The 19465-nt window shown below is 40.3% G+C and overlaps 1 protein-coding gene across 10 annotated transcripts in view; it reads left to right on the forward strand.

Moving 5' to 3' along the window:
- Positions 1–18679, forward strand: part of LOC310893204 (uncharacterized protein) — a 28689-nt gene extending 10010 nt beyond the window's left edge. For 4 of the 10 annotated variants that reach the window (XR_014578812.1, XR_014578813.1, XR_014578814.1 and 1 more), the window contains one exon: positions 1511–3448. Coding sequence is in view for 2 of the 10 variants with exons in the window: in XM_083821812.1 (XP_083677938.1) it covers positions 15984–16056; positions 17369–17490 (195 nt within the window). In the remaining 8 variants the exon portion in view is untranslated. Of the gene's footprint in view, positions 1–1510; positions 3449–6139; positions 6897–15983; positions 16057–17368 lie in introns of those variants that run through there. The other 6 variants (XR_014578809.1, XR_014578810.1, XR_014578811.1 and 3 more) reach the window with 3 other exon arrangements.
- The last annotated feature ends 786 nt before the right edge of the window (positions 18680–19465 follow it).

Here is a 19465-nt window from a genome sequence, read left to right on the forward strand (position 1 = left end):
ACCCAAGCAAAATCAGTCTGATTTTCAGGACAGAGAGAGTAGACTCAGTATCCACGACAATTTAGGTATGCCATGATGTGCATCTGCGTAGACTGGAACTTCAAAAAGTGGATTTATTTTTGGAACTTTTGTGTTTTTTTTATTGGATTCTAAGTGGTGCAGCTACCTGGAACTACTTAGCTACACTTTATCACTCCTCTACATTGAGAGGGTTGGGCATGTTCAAACCAGTGATGTTTTTCAAATGAGAAACCTTTTTGAATAGCAGTATAGTTGTCTTATTGTTACATTGCAGCTTGGTTTTTGAGAGCCAAGTGGAGAGTTTTACAAATTGAAACTGTAGTGAATTTTTTCAATTGAAAACTTCGTTTTAATTTTAAAATTCCAAAAGTATTTCTAAAGTGGTCTAGAGATATCTTACATGCATGTTATAAGAAATTCAACTTTTAAAAAAGATGGTTAGCTCTTCTCTAAAAAGGAATGCAGTTTTTGTGTATCAAGATGGGCTTTCCAAGCCAATATTCACTTCTAGAAATTTTGAACTATATACTTTCCTAACATTAATTTTTATTGGAAGTGATTAGTCTACTTACTAGAGAAGTGCCAGGCAATCAAAAAGAAGGGAAGTGGTCTGTGTGGCTCTGAGTTGGGAGAGGTAACACGAACTTTAAATAATCCATCTATTAAAATATGTTCCACACTATAAATGGTTGAAAACCTACCATAAAACACAGCACAACAAGGGGATGATATGGGATAACTGACTTGCCATTTACCACACTGTTGTTTTTCTTTAAATAAATAAAAGACTTTAAGATCTAGTGCTGTTCAATATATACTTTCCTCAAGCATTAAGTTTCCATTAAATAAGTCACTATGAACTGAAAAATAGCTGATCTGTGGGTGAGGAATATTTTCTAAGGAAAATCCATCACAATTTTTATTAGCTGTCTAGATATATCTAGACAGAAAATATAGATAGAGAAATTTAAATATCTGAACTGTAAAAATGGTTCCACTGTTTAGAAAACATTTAAAATCTTTTGAGGATTTATTTGTTCTTTAGTTTTATTCTCTTTTACCCAGCCACCTTCATGACTTAGGGAGAGATGTGCTTAGTTCAATTTTAAACATTTCCAAATTGTTGGTCTACTTTCAACTGATCATCTGAGTTTCTTCCATATAAGCATTTCCAAGAGACTTTCATGGTCCCTACTGTAGCATGAGATTAATCACCTTCCAAATATGCTCATCTTTCTCCATTGACTGCAGAAGTAGCCTAGATGCTAAGTTTTGTTCAATTCTTCAGTTTTAGCTGAAGGTAAGTGAAATAAGTTTCAGTCTGTCTAAGGACATCTGTGAAGACAGATGAAGCATAGGTTTGGATTTCTAGAGACAGATGTGCAGAGGCTGGAAACAAGACCTCAGAGGAGCTTTTTTCTTACTCCACTGAGTAAGGTAAGTGTGACTGTGAAGTTTAATACAACTTAAAGCTTTCTTCTTTTTGAAGAATCCCTGCTCCAGATATTTCTGTGTTCTTGGGAAATAACAAGGATGTGGAGAACAGATGACAGTAGTCTGAAGCCGACCACTGAACATTTACCAGATTAGTTTTGATATTCTTGGCAAACTCTATCATCTTGAAGGAATAAGAGGGAGGAAAATCCCCAAAGCAGTGTTGCTGGTATTTCTTCATTCTTCACTTCCAGAGGAAGAGATTTGTAGATTAAAATTCATATTGCTTTAATATGTGCCTGTTGCTTACTTTTTATTTCATTTTATAGCCATTTCTACTTTTATATTCATTTCTATAAAGCAATCAAGAACTACAATATAAAGAAGGGTTGTCTATGTAGTACTACAACAACCCTTTTTCGTTACAAAAATGCTGTAAAAGGAAAAGAAAGTAACAGCTGCTGAAATTCTGCAAATAATCTTGTGTGACTCTAATCACAAAATGATGCATTAAATAGCTTTCATAGTTCTCATGTGGAAAACAGATTAATATGTACCATTGTAGCAGTCAGTGGTCAAGACCGTTGCTGTCCATGTAAACTTGCTGCTCAGAAAAAATAAATTATTTCAATTTTGGTAATAAAGAATCACTAGGTTTGATACATAATGTTTTCAGCAAAGATGAAGCTATGTAGTGTAGTCTGGTACAGGTTAGATCATTAATCCAAGACTGTGATACCCACTATTTGGGATCCAATCTAGAGCACTCCTGTTACTTTTCCAGGCAAGAAGTAGGCTGCCACAACATTTAAGTTCTCACACCTTACTCCCTTTCTTCTACTGCATGGCAGGCTAGGGCTCTGAGTGAAATGAACAGAAATGCAGTCTTGAACCAATATGCTTTTTCATACAAATATCCACAGGAATAAAATGAAAAGGAAAAGATTATATCAACAAAATTGAAATATTAGGAAGTAGTTTTCCACAATGATTAACAGTTTGACACAAAGGATTTCTAGCACATTGTCTTCATCTATTTATCCTGTTTTTTAAAAAGTATTAAATGTACTAGTTTAAATAATATTTTTATTCTTGACAATGTATTTCAATGGCTGAAATCTGTTGAATGATATCTTTTAAATAGCATAAGATGCAAAAGAAAAGTATTGCCCTTAACTTGAAAGATACTATTTTTCGTCATTTGGGTCACCGATTTAATGTGATTTAACATTAAGCTTTTTGAATTTTAGAATCCATTGTAAGAGTCTCCTTTTGCAAAGAAAGGTAACTCTATCTAGCATTCACAACCCAGCACGACTCCAGCATTTTAGAAAGCAATGACTCCTAATAGCTTAGTTTTTCAACTGCAAGTAGAATACAGGCTAATTGCAACAAAGCCCCTCAGTTTAGTAAAACTTGAATCTCCTGACGGGTCAGACAAATCCATTAGGATTTTATTGGGTCCTAAAAAGAGTTATGTGATTCCCTAGGATCCAATCCTTGTCAATCAGGCATGGTAAATTGGATTCTTGAATAGGGAAATCCCTAAGGGAGAGAAGATGTTATCTAGATCAGATGCAGTGATTTTTCGACTCTGTGCTCACTAGGTTCTGTTCTCTCTTTAGTGAACCAATAAAACCATAATAAGTATTGATTAACCCATTACTGAGCATTATCCACTGGCTTCTGCCTGGCTGTATTTAAACACAACACAGTACCTCTCTACTGCCATTGTACAACTGTTTGCCTTTACATTGGCAGCCTTGGCAAGCTCATGACAGGTTTACTCAGTTTTCAAAACATCTTCAATCACTTCATGTTAATTTCAGATGTGATTTTTTTTTTATATATGTCTTGAAAACAGCTATATTTCCTCTAAAAGAGTGGGGAAAGAAAATAATGATCAACATACTTACATCTTGCTGTGTGTTTGAAAATGGTCACGTTTGCCCTTAAAAAACTCAGGTACTTTAAAATTAAAATGTTATAAAGCACTCACACAATATTCCAGAAGGAATCTTTGTCATTAGGAATGGCATGAATTGTAGCTTTTTGATAGCTTCTATAATTGTGAGCAATATGTGACAGCTGTGTGGGTATCTTCCATTTGCACCCACCTGATTTCATTAGCTGCTGAATGTGTCATAATACTCCAGACAGTGTACTACAAACTGTCTGAAGCTATGAAATTTTAGTGGTGGGTGTGTAAGATTTGCCTAAAAATGGACTGTTCATGCATGGACTTTAGTTTTCATTGGATCTGATCCACAATATTTTGAAAACTTCTTACTAGTAACTAGCTTTTTTTTGGGACTTTCTGATTTATTTATTTATTTATTTATTTGAGTACTATTCAATACTTGGGAGTACAGAGATCACCTAGATAAATTAACTTTTGTTATAGGGGACAAGGTCAGAATCTGAATGGACATAGGTCAAACTGAGACACCACAGAAAGCTATTTTTTTTAACAATCACATGAATAGTTGAGCTTTTAGAAACTATTTTATTTTACCTTATGCTGAATACATGCAACATTTTCAGAAGGAGAGGAATATGTGTTCTGAAGAATTGATGTGTATTTATGTCTTTTTTTAGGTATAGTTTTCAAGGCTATATGGTATTTTGTGTTCATTACAGAATAGTCATTTGATCAAGTGATTTTCAATACATTGTCAAAATAAATTACATTCACTTCATTAGATGTACAGGAAGTATAGCTGAAACAGGGACAAGTATTAATTTAGGACTCTGCAGAAACTGACACTCCATCTTATGACCCTGAGGCTGTATTATTCAAGATACCCCGTGATGGAAGGAAGTCTGTCTCCATAGCAATTACCTAAATCTTTTATCAGTCATTTCTGGAAAGAAAATTAGAGCAATTGTGTCAGGATGGTCATATGGGCAGAAATTGCACACTCATTCAGACCACTTATGTCTCTGACTTTGTCCCTGCTTGATGGCTGCTTTTGTTTACTACTACGCTTTTGAAAGTTTGATTGGACATGAGCAGATGTGCCGTACTGTAACCACAAAAGGTTGTCCTTTGTTTCCTTTCCATTTATTTTATTTTTTTTTCCTACAACTGTCATTGATTTATACTATGTTTCTGTTTATTAAGCAAATTACTCTTTTACATTAAAAAAGCCAGAAAAAAATCCACTGAAATTACTTAAAATTAGAGCAGCAAAATTCTCATTGTCATAGATTTAATTATTAGAGAGCATGATAGTATTTAATGGCACAGGTTAATTTGATTGGACATTTTAAAAATGCTGTTAAGAGCAGTACCTATTTTTAACACATCAAATCAGTCATATTGCACTTGCAGAATTTTATTGACTAGATAATTAGTGCAGTTCTACAGGGCTAACTGCTTTTGGACAAGGGAACCTAGAAAAAATTTACAGTGTGCTATTATTTTCAAAATGGTTAAACCAAATTAAAAGGGAAAACCTAGTGGTAAATGGTTAAGATGGTCTCTTTAAGAAATAAAACAAAAGAAGCACCCCCTTCCTACACATTTAGTTTTTTTTTTTTTTTTTTTTTCACTGTTAGATTTTGAAATCAGAATAAAAAGCTTAACTGTTGATCAATAATAGTTGCAGCCTACACTGAATGGTATGAACAACAGCCTAAGCTCTCCCTTCAAGTTCCTTGTTCAGGAAAATTTACAATTAATGGCTTTCTTACAACAGCAGAGATATCCCCTTCTTCATGGCTCAGCTAGGGACCTGCCAGACTAATCTATCCCCAGTTTGCTGGCCGTGGTCCTTTACTCTATCTGTCTTAGCATATTGATTTCTGAGCTGTCTTATTGGTTCCTAACATAATTATACCAGGAGTGGGTCTCTTAGTACAGCTAATACATTTACACCATGGCATCTAGGGAAGCTTATTATAGCAGCATCCGGTAGCACCGCTACAGTTAAGGGTCAGTTGCCATTTCCATTATAAACCCCATTTTTCAGGGGTTTATACCTTAACTGTTTTAATCTGTATCTGGCTAAAACTTCACATAGACACTGTCAGCATAAAATTGTCTGCATAAAAATTACACATTATTAAAAACAGGAATAAGGAAGTTAAAACTGTTAAAAAATGCTTCTGGTGTGCATATATTGTTAGAATAGAATGCTGAAATATTTTGTTTTTCATCTTTGACTCTCTAAAACTTGACAGCTATTAAGCTGAAATATTTTGTTAGAAATGTAAATGTTTACTTTACAAAATGTATCTTCTTCAACATTTCAAAGAGCAAAAAAATTTTCCATTGCATAAAGCATTGATAAAACATTATGATAAAAGCATGATTCCTTTGACACAGTATCATATCTAAAGGACAAGCAGATCTGATGCAATGCCAATGAAAATGCCTCATACAATGTATGAATAATTGTTGTTAGAACTTTAAATCAATTTAGATCTGTGAAAGGTGTCAGATCAACAACCCTGGAAACATAATCCCTCTATTTATCCAGAAAATGAGCACTCTTGGGGGTGTGGGGGAGTAAACTGTGTGCCTTAACTGGAAGTGAAGGACTAAAAGTAGAGGTAAGAGGATATTTCAGCTTCTCTTCTAATGCATCTCACTGCTGACATTATAACAAACAACCAGTAAAGGTACCTTTTTGTGCCACTTCAGTTTATTTTATTTTATTTTTATTATTATTTTTCTTAGATTGTGGGCAGTCCACAGTTCACTTGAATGAGGCCACTGACTCTTTCCATAAGTTCTGGGCTCCATAGTGCAAGAAGGATATGGACTCACTGGGACACAAAGACGTTCAAGGGACTGAAGCATCTTTTATACTCGGAGTTGCTTAGTGAGCTGGGACTGTTCAGCCCAGAAGTGAGAAGGCTCAGGGAATTCCTATGAATATAGGGATAAATAACCACCTAATGCAGAATGAAGAAGAAGGAACCAGAGTCTTCTCAGTAGAGTCCTGACAAAGTAAAAGGCAATGGAAATAGTTTAGAAAATATGAAATTCAATCTGTGGAACACTATTGTTAAGGTGGTCAAGCACTGGAACAAGTTGCCCAGTGAGGTTCTGGAGCCTCCATTTGTTGAGATGTTTAAGATCTTAAGGCACATGTTTAAGGATGTTTAAGGATCTTTAAGATGTTTAAGGCACGGTCCTGGGCGACCAGCTCTAGGTGACCTTGGTTGAGCAGGGAGAGTACACTTGATGATCTCAATAGGTCCACAATGTCAACCATTCTGTGATTCTCTGTGTAACTTCTAAATGACATCCAATAATCCACTGAGGATGAGGTGAAATAAACGTTCATATTGAACATGATGCTTACCTTTGGAAAGCAGTCATCTAAGCTGAAAACAATCAGAAATTGTCAACAAGATGGCATTGTGGCGGTCACAGCTAAAGGTTCTCCAAAAACAGTCAGTGGAGGGCTTCCTCTTTACATTTTATAGTCTTTTCCTAACCCCTGACCTATTGAATCTCTTTATTGCCATCAACACTAGTTAAATCCCAGATCTGATCTTTGATTAAAGGAATCAAGCACTGAAGAGCTCACAGTCCTGTTCCAAACAAGCTATTAGGTCATTAATTTAGGTAGTAATCTTTGTTCCAGTTTCTACAAAATGGTACAAGCAAAAGTACTGCCTCAGTATCTGTTTTATTCACTGACTACTGATAAAGAGAGATTAGTTTGGCAGGAAGGGATTTGTGCCACTTTGCATTTTTTTTCCCCTTTTTTTCCTTCTTGCTCTGTTCCTCTAGCTTTTCCATAGAAAGTACAAGCATCAGCAGTAGGCATGAGAGTGCACTTGACCAGGTGGAGTCTGGGGACCAAAGACTTCAATGTTGACCCACAACTAGAAGCCAGGGAGACTGAGTCTTCTATTGCTTTTGTTATCCTTCTAGTAAGCTGCTCCATGTCCTATATTTTCAGAATATAGGAAATGGAGTTGCTGAGCCCAGCTGTCCCTCCATCTAACCCAAAAGGGAGGACAAACCTCACCTGCCCAGACAACAGGAGCATTGGGATGCCTCCTAATGAAGTACTTCACATACACAACATGGACCAAATTCACAACACCAGTTTCCAGCTGTATGATGCTTATAAAATTCCTTTCTGTCCCTGTGTTGTGAGGATTACTTCTAAAGTTTTTCATTTCCACTGAATGTGTGCAGTTTGGATTTTTCTTTTTCCTCTAACAGTCCTGCCTTAAACTCCCAATTCCAATTTTCATTCTCCTTTCAGTACCTCAAAGTATTCATGTTAGGTCTTATGTTTCAGGTTTGACTTAAGGCAGCATGATGTTAATTTAAAGCAACTGCTAATCTGAGTTGTTTACAACATTTTTTGTGTATGTGAACGATACTTCGAATGGACAGATATCCATTAGAATGCCACAGTGCTCTCTCTGGAACATCCAATAAAGCTATTCCTTTACTTTAGGGCTTTAAACTAGAGTAAAAGGGGGAAGGGGATAAAACCAGGCACGCTGGTGATAAGCTAAGGGATGGGGCGCTAGAATCAGAGGGACTGTGTGCTAGTGAGGTCCTTCGGTCGGCTACACAAGGTGTTGCGTGTAGGGAGGCGCATTTGAAGTGCTTCTACACAAACGCACGCAGTATGAGGGAGAAAATGGATGAGCTAGAAGTCTTGGCCCAGTCCTGCAGCTACGACATCATCGGCATAAGCGAAACCTGGTGGGATGAGTCCTGTGACTGGGGTGTTGCGATAGATGGTTACAGGCTCTTCAGGAGGGACAGGCAGGGTAGGCGAGGTGGTGGGGTGGCGATGTATGTGAAGCAGGGGCTGGACTGTGTGGAACTTCAGGTCGGCGATGGCAAAGTTGAGAGCCTCTGGGTAAGGATCAAGGGACGAACGAATAAAGGGGATGTCGTTGTGGGAGTCTATTACAGACTGCCTGGCCAGGACGATAGCGCCGATAAATTATTCTTTACAGAACTAAGAGAGGCCTTGAGATTAACTCCCCTTGTCCTTATGGGGGACTTCAACTTGCCAGACGTTAACTGGGAGTGCCACACGGCTGACACGAGCAAGTCCAGGAGGTTCATGAAGCACCTAGATGATAACTTCTTGGTGCAGGTGCTAACGGAGCCAACTAGGAAAGGTGCCCTCCTAGACCTGTTGCTAGAAAACAGGGAGGGTCTGGTGGGAGATGTGGTGATTGGTGGCCGCCTTGGTCATAGCGACCATGAAGTGGTTGAGTTCAAAATTTACGGTGACAGAAGGAAAACTGTCACCAAAACCTCATCCCTAGATATGGGGAAAGCGGACTTCAGGCTGCTCAGGGAACTAGTCAGCAAGGTCCCCTGGGAAACTGCTCTTGAAGGCCTCGATGTCCACCAGTGCTGGTCATTCTTTAAGCGATGCCTCCTAGAAGCACCAGATCAGGCAATTCCTAAATATCGCAAGTCAGGCAGGCGGGGCAGGAGGCTGGCGTGGCTGACCAGGAACATTCTAATGGAGATTAGGCGGAAACAGAGAGTGTTTCGCTACTGGAAGGAGGGCCAGGTGTCATGGAAAGAATACAGGGATGCTGTTCGTGTTTGTAGGGAGAAAATTCGTGTGGCCAAAGCACACCTAGAGTTGAAGCTGGCTGTGTCTGTGAGAGAAAATAAAAAGGGCTTTTTCAGATATGTGAATGGAAAAAGGAGAACTAAAGAATACATAGGGCCGCTCCTTGATAGGGAAGGTCTCCTCACAGACAATGACATAGGCAAAGCAGAGACGCTTAACGCCTTCTTTGCCTCTGTCTTCAATGCCGATGATGGGCTTCGGGACCCAGGGTGCCCTGAGCTGGAGGACTGGGACGGTGGGGATGACAAACTCCCAACCGACCCTGAACGTGTGCGGGATTTGCTACTCCACCTGGATCCCTACAAGTCCATGGGTCCGGATGGGATTCATCCCCGGGTGCTGAAAGAGCTGGCAGACGTCATCGCGGAACCTCTCTCAATTATTTTTCAATGATCCTGGGAATTTGGAGAGGTCCCGGTAGACTGGAAGCTGGCAAATGTTGTGCCGATTTACAAGAAGGGTCAGAAAGAAGACCTTAGCAATTACAGGCCTGTCAGTCTCACGTCAACGCCTGGTAAAATCATGGAGAAGATGGTTCTCGAACTTACTGAGGCGCACCTGGGGGACAAAGCAGTCATTGGTCCCAGCCAGCATAGGTTTGTGAAGGGTAGGTCCTGCCTAACTAACCTGATTTCCTTTTATGATAAGATCACCCGTATGATGGACCAAGGGAAACCAGCTGATGTGATTTTTTTGGACTTCAGCAAGGCTTTTGACACGGTTTCCCATAGGATCCTATTGGACAAAATGTCCACCATACAGCTAAATAAAAACATCATACGATGGGTGAGCAATTGGCTAACGGGCAGGGCCCAAAGGGTTATGGTAAATGGGGCTGCGTCAGGCTGGCGGGCGGTCACCAGTGGTGTCCCTCAAGGCTCCATTTTAGGGCCGGTACTTTTCAATATTTTTATAAACGATCTGGATGTAGGAATAGAAGGTATTTTGAGCAAGTTTGCTGATGACACCAAACTTGGAGGAGTTGTGGACTCGAATGAGGGTGGAAAGGCCTTGCAGAGGGATCTGGATAGGTTGGAGAGCTGGGCGATCACCAACCGCATGAAGTTCAATAAGAGCAAGTGCCGGGTCCTGCACCTGGGACGGGGAAACCCTGGCTGCACGTACAGACTGGGCGATGAGACGCTGGAGAGCAGCTTAGAAGAGAGGGATCTGGGGGCCGTGGTAGACAGCAAGTTGAATACGAGCCAGCAGTGTGCCCTGGCAGCCAGGAGGGCCAACCGTGTCCTGGGGTGCATCAAGCACGACATTGCTAGTAGGTCAAGGGAGGTGATTGTCCTGCTCTACTCTGCGCTGGTGCGGCCTCACCTCGAGTACTGTGTGCAGTTCTGGGCACCACAGTATAAAAAGGACATGAAACTGTTGGAGAGTGTACAGAGGAGGGCTACGAAGATGGTGAAAGGCCTGGAGGGGAAGACGTACGAGGAACGGCTGAGGTCACTGGGCCTGTTCAGCCTGGAGAAGAGGAGGCTGAGGGGAGACCTCATCACAGTCTACAACTTCCTCGTAAGGGGGTGTCGAGAGGCAGGAGACCTTTTCTCCATTAACACCAGTGACAGGACCCGCGGGAACGGGGTTAAGCTGAGGCAGGGGAAATTTAGGCTTGACATCAGGAGGGGGTTCTTCACAGAGAGGGTGGTTGCACACTGGAACAGGCTCCCCAGGGAAGTGGTCACTGCACCGAGCCTGTCTGAATTTAAGAAGAGATTGGACTGTGCACTTAGTCACATGGTCTGAACTTTTGGGTAGACCTGTGCGGTGTCAAGAGTTGGACTTGATGATCCTTAAGGGTCCCTTCCAACTCAGGATATTCTATGATTCTACATACCTGTATATTGAATGTTTGCTGCATTTTTTAAATTATAGAACTGATTGAAATTAAAAAAAATAAAATAAATCTATACTTAATATCTATAATAAGTATTTAAACACCTGTTATCAGTGGGACAAATGAACAAAAAAAAATTAGACACCACTCATTTTCTGTTTTCCGTTTACCTTGCTTCTACAACACGTATGATGTAATTTTTTTTTTCTCAATTCCTATAGTGCTTCAAAAAAATAGGTTCAATTTTATTGAAACAGTGATTTATCTAAAACATTTACATTGGCAATACAAGTTTATAAACTGACAGTATTCTAGATAGTGTGTGCATGTGTGTATTTGCATAAACGAAAAAAATATTAAAAGTATGGTATATTATTAAGCATAACAAATTTCAAGGAGTCAGCATTTAGGTTTCTTTAACGTAAGCACCTTCTAAACATCATTTTAATTTCAAAGGGATGCTGGAAGTTTTGTGTCAACAAGTTGCTTAATGATATTACTTTTCCAAATCCAAGTACAACCAGAAAGTGGAGGAGAAGAATGGTAGTAAAATCAGTGAAACAGCTGAATATTATTTTTTAACCTTCACAAAGTCATAAAATACAAGGCTTGATTCAAGGGTGACAAAATCCATATAGTTGACATAAATGAACTATTCACATAAATACAAGTTTTTAGAGATGTAGCACACAGATGTAGAAAATACCTATTAGGTAAGCAATTCATCTCCCTGTCATGGCTGTTGCATTTTTTAGTGATTTATCTGGTCTAGTTTGAGTGTCTTAATTGATGAGACGTTCAAAGCTTTTTTAGAAAGACCAAAAGAAAAATTCTTCACGTTGAAATTTGAGTGTTTTAAATTAAGAATGGAAACAATTACAGCAAAACTTAAGGAAATATTTCCATCCCTCTTTGTAAATTTTCATCAAGTATCAGCTGAATCAGATTTAAAACAAAGAAGTTACCATGCTCTAAAAAAGGCATAACAATATAAATACAGAAGAATTGTAACAGAATTACTGTAATAACATAATTCATATTCACTGTATAAATTGGCAAAACCACATATAAAATAAATAAATAAATAAAAACAGAACAAAACAAAACACAAAAACTAACATCTTTGCATAGCCTGTCATAACAAAGAATTTCCAACTATTTATTTTAGCGTTCCTAATTGTTGTCAGAATATGACCTGGGTCTGTGACATAGAATTTTTCAAAGTCAGTCTGGGAAAAGGGGCGTACATTTATCAATGTTTTTATTTTATTCACCAGTGCAGCAGCAGTTGTGAAGGTCTGTTTTTATTTAATTCTCAAGATTTTGTTGTTAATGGAAAACCCGTCTCATAAATTAGGGAAGTGCTCAATTACAGTTCTGACAAAGATTGATTTAGTTCTGTGCTTGGTCACTACTGGCAAGTGAGGGCCAGTAAAAACCCAATCAGAACTAATGGCATATCACCTTAAAGGTGATCAGGGAATAAGCAGGTTTAAGAAGAAAATGTGTGTATATAACAGCACAGACATTTTCTGTTTTTTGGATTCTGTTCAGATTCTGTAAAGACTTGGTCAGAATACATCTGAAGTCACTCTTCGCCTTTCCATTGACTTCACTGTGTTTTGTCTCAGACACCAGCTACAAAAACCCTGTTTTTTGGGGGCACAGTGCTGTGATGCTCAAGAACTGGATCCTTTCTGGGAGGTATGGGTAGCTTATGTCTTGATGAAGAGGTACTCCAGGACTGGGATCAAATGTGTTAGTGGAAAAGAAGGGAAATAACTTTTAAATTCTTCTTTATTCACTGTGCATTATCAATGATGAGACCCAATTCTCTATTACATTGATTTTATAGTTGCAATTTCACCTTTAAATTCAGTGTGTATATTATTGGTAGAAATCTAACATTGAAATGTCAATGTTGGAAATATTAATGTGAAGAGAAAGCAAAGTAATTTGAAGTAGTCACCACACTGAAGAAGAACTAAACTACCTTACAACTGTGTTTTGGGTTTATATGGCAAGGTTTTGGTAGCGGTGGGTCTGCAAGGGTGGCCTCTGAGCAGAGCCCTGCAGCTGCCCCATGTCAGATCAAAGCCAGTTTCAGCTGGCTCCAAAAGGAACCCATTGCTGGCTGGAGTTCAGCCAAAGAGCAATGCTGTTTGCACCTCAGTAAGAGCAGATTTAAGGGAAAAACTGCTACACAACAGCAGCTGGGAAGAGAAGTGAGAAAATGTAGAGAGAAACAGCCCTGAAAGAGTCTGCAGTCCATGGAGAGCCCCTGCAGGATCCAGCTCTGGGTTGGAGCAGCAGCCTGTGGAGGAGCCCATGGTGAAGCAGGATGTCTGGCAGGAGCTACTGCCCATGGGGGACCCATTCAGCAGTGTAGTGGGTTTATGTGGCAAGGTTTTGGTAGCAGGGGGCCATAGGGGTGGCTTCTCTGAGAAGAATCTAGAAGCTGCCCCATGTTAGATAAGGGCCCCGCTGCTAGGCTGCAGAGCCTAGCCAATAAGCGATGTTGTTTGCGCCCCTGTGAGAGCCTATTTAAGAAAGGGAAAAAAACCTGCTGCGACACAGCAGCTGGGAGAGTGAGAGGAATGAGAAACAGCCTTGCAGGTGCTAAGGTCAGTGAAGAAGGAGGGGGAGAGGTGCTCCAGATGCCAGAGCAGAAGTCCCCTGAGGCCTGTGGTGAGGACCATGGTGAAGCAGGCTGTCCCCCTGCAGCCCATGGAGTACCACGGTGGAGCAGGGTTCCACACTGCATGCCGTGGAGGAGACCACGGTGGAGCAGGTGGACCTGCACTGACAGAGGCTGCGGCCTGTGGAGGGCCCCCACTGGAGCAGATTCCGGGCCAGACCTGTGGCCCATGGAGAGGAGACCACAGAGGAGCAGGTGATCTGACAGGAGCTGCTGCCCGTGGGAGACCCAGGTTGGAGCAGTTTGCTCCTGATGGATGGACACCATAGTATGGTGCGGTCTGGACACCAACTGATCCATACCTGGATCAGTTCTTGAAGAGCTGCTGCCTGTGGGAAGCCCATGCAGGATCAGTTCGTGAAGGATGACATCCCATGGGAGGCACCCCACGAGGAGCAGGGGCAGACAGTGACCATGAAGGAGTGGCGGAGATGAAGTGTTAGGCACGGACTGCAGCCCCCATTCCCTGTTTCCCTGTGCCTCTTGGAGGTAAAAGAGGATGTATGGGAGGAAGGTGTTTTTAGTTTGCCTTTAGTTCTCACTGCTCTAGTCTGTTATTATTTGGCAATAAATAACATTAATCTGTTTGGGAACTGGTGACTGATCTTTCTGTCCTTATCTCAGCCCATGAGCTTTTTCATTTTATTTTCTCACCCTGTCCCATTGAGGAGGGTCTGTGACAGAGGGGCTGTGTGGTGCTTGGCTGCTTTCTGTGTTAAACGACAACCATCTGCTAGGGCTGAGGAATTCAGAACAAATAAAGAAGAAAATCAGATCAGATGAGAAGCTAAGATGCTAAAAAAGAAATGTCATAAAATATTAGTGAAATCCAGTGGAAAATTGTATGTCTTCTCCCTTTCTGAGGAAGAACAGGTGATAAGATATTTTTACTCCACTAATTCAAGTGTGGAGGTCTAGTTAATGACTGTGTGGTTCCCCAGTTTAGGATAAACCATAAGATACAGATGTGTAGACATTGTTACACGTTATATAACTCAATATGTTAGGAAACAACATAATTAACATTGTCCATACCAACATGATACAGGTTCCTTGTTCATTATGCATTATGATACAGTCTTTATTTCTAGAATCACAGAATCACAGAATCACACAGAATCACAGAATGACAGAATTGTAGGGGTTGGAAGGGACATCAAGAGATCATCGGGTCCATCCCCCCTGCCAAAGCAGGTTCCCTAGAGCAGGTTGCCCAGGCAGGCGTCCAGACGGGCCTTGAATATCTCCAGAGAAGGAGTCTCAACAACCTCCCTGGGCAGCCTGTTCCACTGCTCCGTCACCCTCACCATGAAGAAGTTCTTTTGCATATCGGTGCGGAACTTCCTGTGCTCCATTTTTTGGCCATTGCCCCTTGTCCTGTCCCCACAGACCACTGAAAAGAGGTTGGCCAAATCCCTCTGTCTCCCACACTTAAGATATTTGTAAACATCAATAAGATCCACTCTCAATCTTCTTTTCTCAAGGCTGAACAGACCGAGATCTCTCAGCCTTTCCTCATAGGGAAGATGCCCCAGGCCCCGTATCATCTTTGTGTCCCTCTGCTGGACTCTTTCTAGGAGATCCCTGTCTTTTTTGTACCAGGGAGCCCAGAACTGGATCCAGTATTCCAGGTGAGGCCTGACCAGGGCAGAGTAGAGGGGGAGGATCACCTCCCTTGTCCTGCTGGCCACGCTCCTTTTAATGCACACCAAGTTCCCATTGGCCTTCTTAACTACCAGGGCACGCTGCTGGTTTGTGGTCAACTTGTCATCTACCAGGACTCCCAGGTCCTTCTCCACGGAGCTCCTATCCAGCATGTCATCCCCCAGCCTGTACTGATAAGTGCAGTTGTTCCTTCCCAGGTGCAGGACTCTACACTTGCTCTTGTTATGCTCTTCATTTGGTTTCTTCCTGCCCATCTCTCCAGCCTGTCCAGGTCTTGCTGAATGGCAGCACAGCCTTCTGGCATGTCAGCCACTCCTCCCAGCTTTGTATCGTTGGCATATTTACTGAGAGTGGACACTTTTCCCTCATCAAGGTCGTCGACGAAGATGTTGAACAAGACCAGACCCAGCACCGACCCCTGGGGAACACCGCTAGTCACAGGTCTCCAGCCAGACTCTGCACTGCCAATCGCCACCCTTTGAGCTCAGCCAGTCAACCAGTTCTCAACCCATCTTGCTGTCCACTCATCTATCCCACACTTTCTCAGCTTTGCTAGCAGGATATCGTGGGAGACAGTATCGAAAGCCTTGCTAAAGTCAAGGTAGATGACATCCAGTGCTCTCCCCCCATCTACCCAGCTGGTGATGCCATCATAGAAGGCAACGAGTTTGGTCAAGCATGATTTCCCCTTGGTGAATCCATGCTGACTACTCCTCATAACCTTCTTCTCTTCCAGTTGCTTGGAGGTGGCACCCAGAACAAGCTGTGTATGTCCATGACACCCTGGAACAACCTTTCCAGGGACAGAGGTGAGACTGGCCTGTAGTTTCCCAGATCCTCCTTCTTGCCCTTCTTGAAGACCGGTGTGACACTGGCTATCCTGGAGTCTTCAGGCACCTTTTCTGTTCTCCAAGGTCTTTCAAAGATGATTGAGAGTGTTTTGGCAATCACCTCTGCAGCTCTCTCAGTACAGGTGGATGCATCCCATCATGACCCATGGATTTGTGTGCGTTGATCCCACTGAGACGCTCCCGAACAACTCCCTCCTCAACCAGAGGGGACCTCTCCATTTCCCAGACTCTTTCTCCTCCCTCCAGGGTTCAGGAGTCCTGGTGGGGAGTCTCTGAAACAAAGAAGGCATTCAGTATCTCCACCTTCTCAGTGTCCCCCGTTACCAGGGCACCTGCCTCGTTCAGCAGGGGACTCACATTATCCGTAGTTTTCCTTTTACTGTTTACATACTTAAAAATAAACCTTCTTATTATGCTTTATCTCTTTTGCAAGCTTCATCTCTAGGTGGGTTTTAGCCTTCCTCGTCACGTCCCTGCAGGCCCTGACAACACTGCTATACTCCTCCCAAGAGTACAGGCCCTTTTCCCACATTTTACAGACCTTCCTCTTCCTTTTGATCTTGTGACGAAAGGGTTAGGATTAGACATATCTTAATTAACAACTTAAGTTTGAATTGAGTTTATTTGGGTGGGGAAGAAGTGAAATAAGGTCTCAAAGAAACAATGTTGTTTCTATCACTATAATATATGCTAATTTCATATATTGTAAGTTTTGTTAACATCGAAACCCAAACATTCTACATGGAAAATCAAACCCTTCTGATTTCACTTCCAATTAAAAAAGCTGTAAGACTACAAATTTGTTCCTCAGAACCTGCATTATTGCTAAGAAAATTTTATTAAATATATGCCTATCACTGTAAAATAAATAGCAATATCTGCCTTGAATGTTTGGATTCTGTATAGACCAAAACACATTAGAGCTGTTCTGGGTTTTCTATTTTACTTGCAACCAAATGGGAAATCCACTAAATGTTATGAGTACCTACATCAAAGGGAAATTCCAGAAGAGTAATAAGAAGTAGGGCACCCAGAACAAGTTGCTCCAACACCTTTCCAGGGACAGAGGTGAGACTGACTGGCCTGTAGTTTCCTGGATCCTCCTTCTTGTCCTTGAAGGCCAGAGTGACATTGGCTATCCTCCATTCTTCTGGCACCTCTCCTGTTCTCCAAAAATAATACACTGTTTTTCTCATAGAGTCACTGCTTGATTCATATCAAAGATTACATTAATATATTTTAATTTATATATAAATTGTTTTTTCTCCAGGAGCAATTTTACTCATATGCTACAGAAAACGGAAGATGCATGCTGAAGAGATGGGGCCTGAAACAAAAGAATTTAACTGCCTGTCTAGCTTAGGTGAATATAACCCCGTGAAACTGAGATGATGTGAAACCCTTTGCTTTACAGCCTGTTATGCCACAAAGTTCTTGGGTGACAATAGGCAGGTAACTTAGACCAATGTTTCAAAGCTAATTGTGTATCATCTTTTCTTTGGGTATTTGATTTAACAGTCTCTATTCCACATATAACCTGAAAATCCCTATTTTTAGCAGAATTAAATTGATATTATGTTTGGCCAGATGAAGTGCTAGACAAAAAAATCCCAAGGACTCTGATTTTGGCCTTTGGAAAGGATATTTCTGACTTTAATTTCATTGTATTTCAATCCTCTCATCTCTAAAATGCTTCCTCACTTTCTCCTCTTCTTCACTTCAGAGAATTCTTATCTAATGTTTATGATGCACTCAAATGCAACAGCACTGACAACTACAAAAAAGACTATCTTATTAAGAGATTAATCATTTTCTGTCTAGTTATCAAAGTGTAAAAGTGAAGAAGAGGTAAGGGCTTTTGCCAAACAATGATCCTAAACTAATTTCTCATTGATTAAGTCCTGTTTAAGGATCCTGTTTTTAAATATATATATATATAATATATATATATTTAATATGCATTTGAGGCAAATACAAAATAAAACAAAACAAAACAAACAAACAAACAAAGAAAAAACAACCACAAAGACACACAAACAAGTTCAGATGTTTTTAGCCATTTCAATTAGCAAAACTTTTAATCTGCATAAAATTCACTTGTAGCTCTTGTGCTGGAAGTCACCACTGCTATTTTCAGCCATCATCCTCTTAGCCAAGTCAAACAATTAACTCTGCTATTGTATCATTAGAAGTGCATGGGTCATTTTGTAGAAATACATCTACAAAATACGTCTGTCAACCCCTTTCCCCACTGAAGTCAATATACTTCACAGTGTATAATAAAAAACAAACAAACGAACAAAAATTGGCTTTCTTACTGTAGCAACCAACTTAACTTTCAGTCTGAGTCTTCTTGTTGAGAGTTAATATTTTGTGTCTCCCAGTGAATAAAAGAAAATTAAGCATAAATTGTGTAATGTAATTCCTGGAAGTAGTGAAAGTCTCTGGTGTTGTAGTAAATATAGAAAATAAATGTTTGCAAGTGTTTGTTTCATTCGGGAATTTTTATGATAGATTCCTGATCTTTGGTTTTCAGAAGGGTGGAAATTTCACATTCATTTGAGAACAAAAGGTAGGTAAAAGCAATTTCTAAGGTAAATGTATGATAAGAGTAAACCAGACCAACTTTTTTTTTGTAGCACATTCATAAAGGAAGAGATTCATGACTGCAATGAAACTTGGCTGCCTTCAGTCAGTGGGCTAAAAGGAGCATCTGTAGCTGAGTTCCAGTGACATATGCTGACACAAAAGTGTCTCCAGCACAAAGCTAATTTTATCTCATTTAGTGAAAGACAAACAGAAATATTTAGATCTCACAACAGATAATTTAGGTTATAATATATTAACTCCATTTATATATGGATTTGCATGTGATTCAAATCTGAACCAGTATGTTTGGATGTCTTGAAGCTGGTCTCTGTAGATAACATTCAATCCATTGGCACTATGAAAAACAAAACAAAACAAAGCAAATAATAATAATAAAAAATTATTTGTTTAGCTGTCAATGTAAAGAGTGAGGAAATATGGTTATTTCTTAAAACTTTTGAATTTCATATAAGGCATTGTAAGAACCTGTTGATATTAAACCCACCTTTTTCATAATTTAAACTCAATCTATAATGAGTAGTAGCTCTGCAGAGTCACTGGAAATTTAAGTACAAGGAGGTATCCTGAAGTTTTTAGCCAAATCAGGGTTTGTGTTTACTTGATTTTTTCTTTCTCAACCCTAAAATTTCCAGTTTGTCAGGTTTAATCAAGATAAAAATCATGTTTGCTGAACAGAATTAAAATATTATAGAGGTAACGAAAATTGGTGAGTTGGGAATAAAACATATCCCTTAGCAGAGACTGTGTATAAGGCTCA

The sequence above is a fragment of the Anser anser genome (genome assembly GCF_964211835.1).
Source record: "Anser anser genome assembly, chromosome: 2".
Classification (NCBI taxonomy): Eukaryota; Metazoa; Chordata; class Aves; order Anseriformes; family Anatidae; genus Anser; species Anser anser.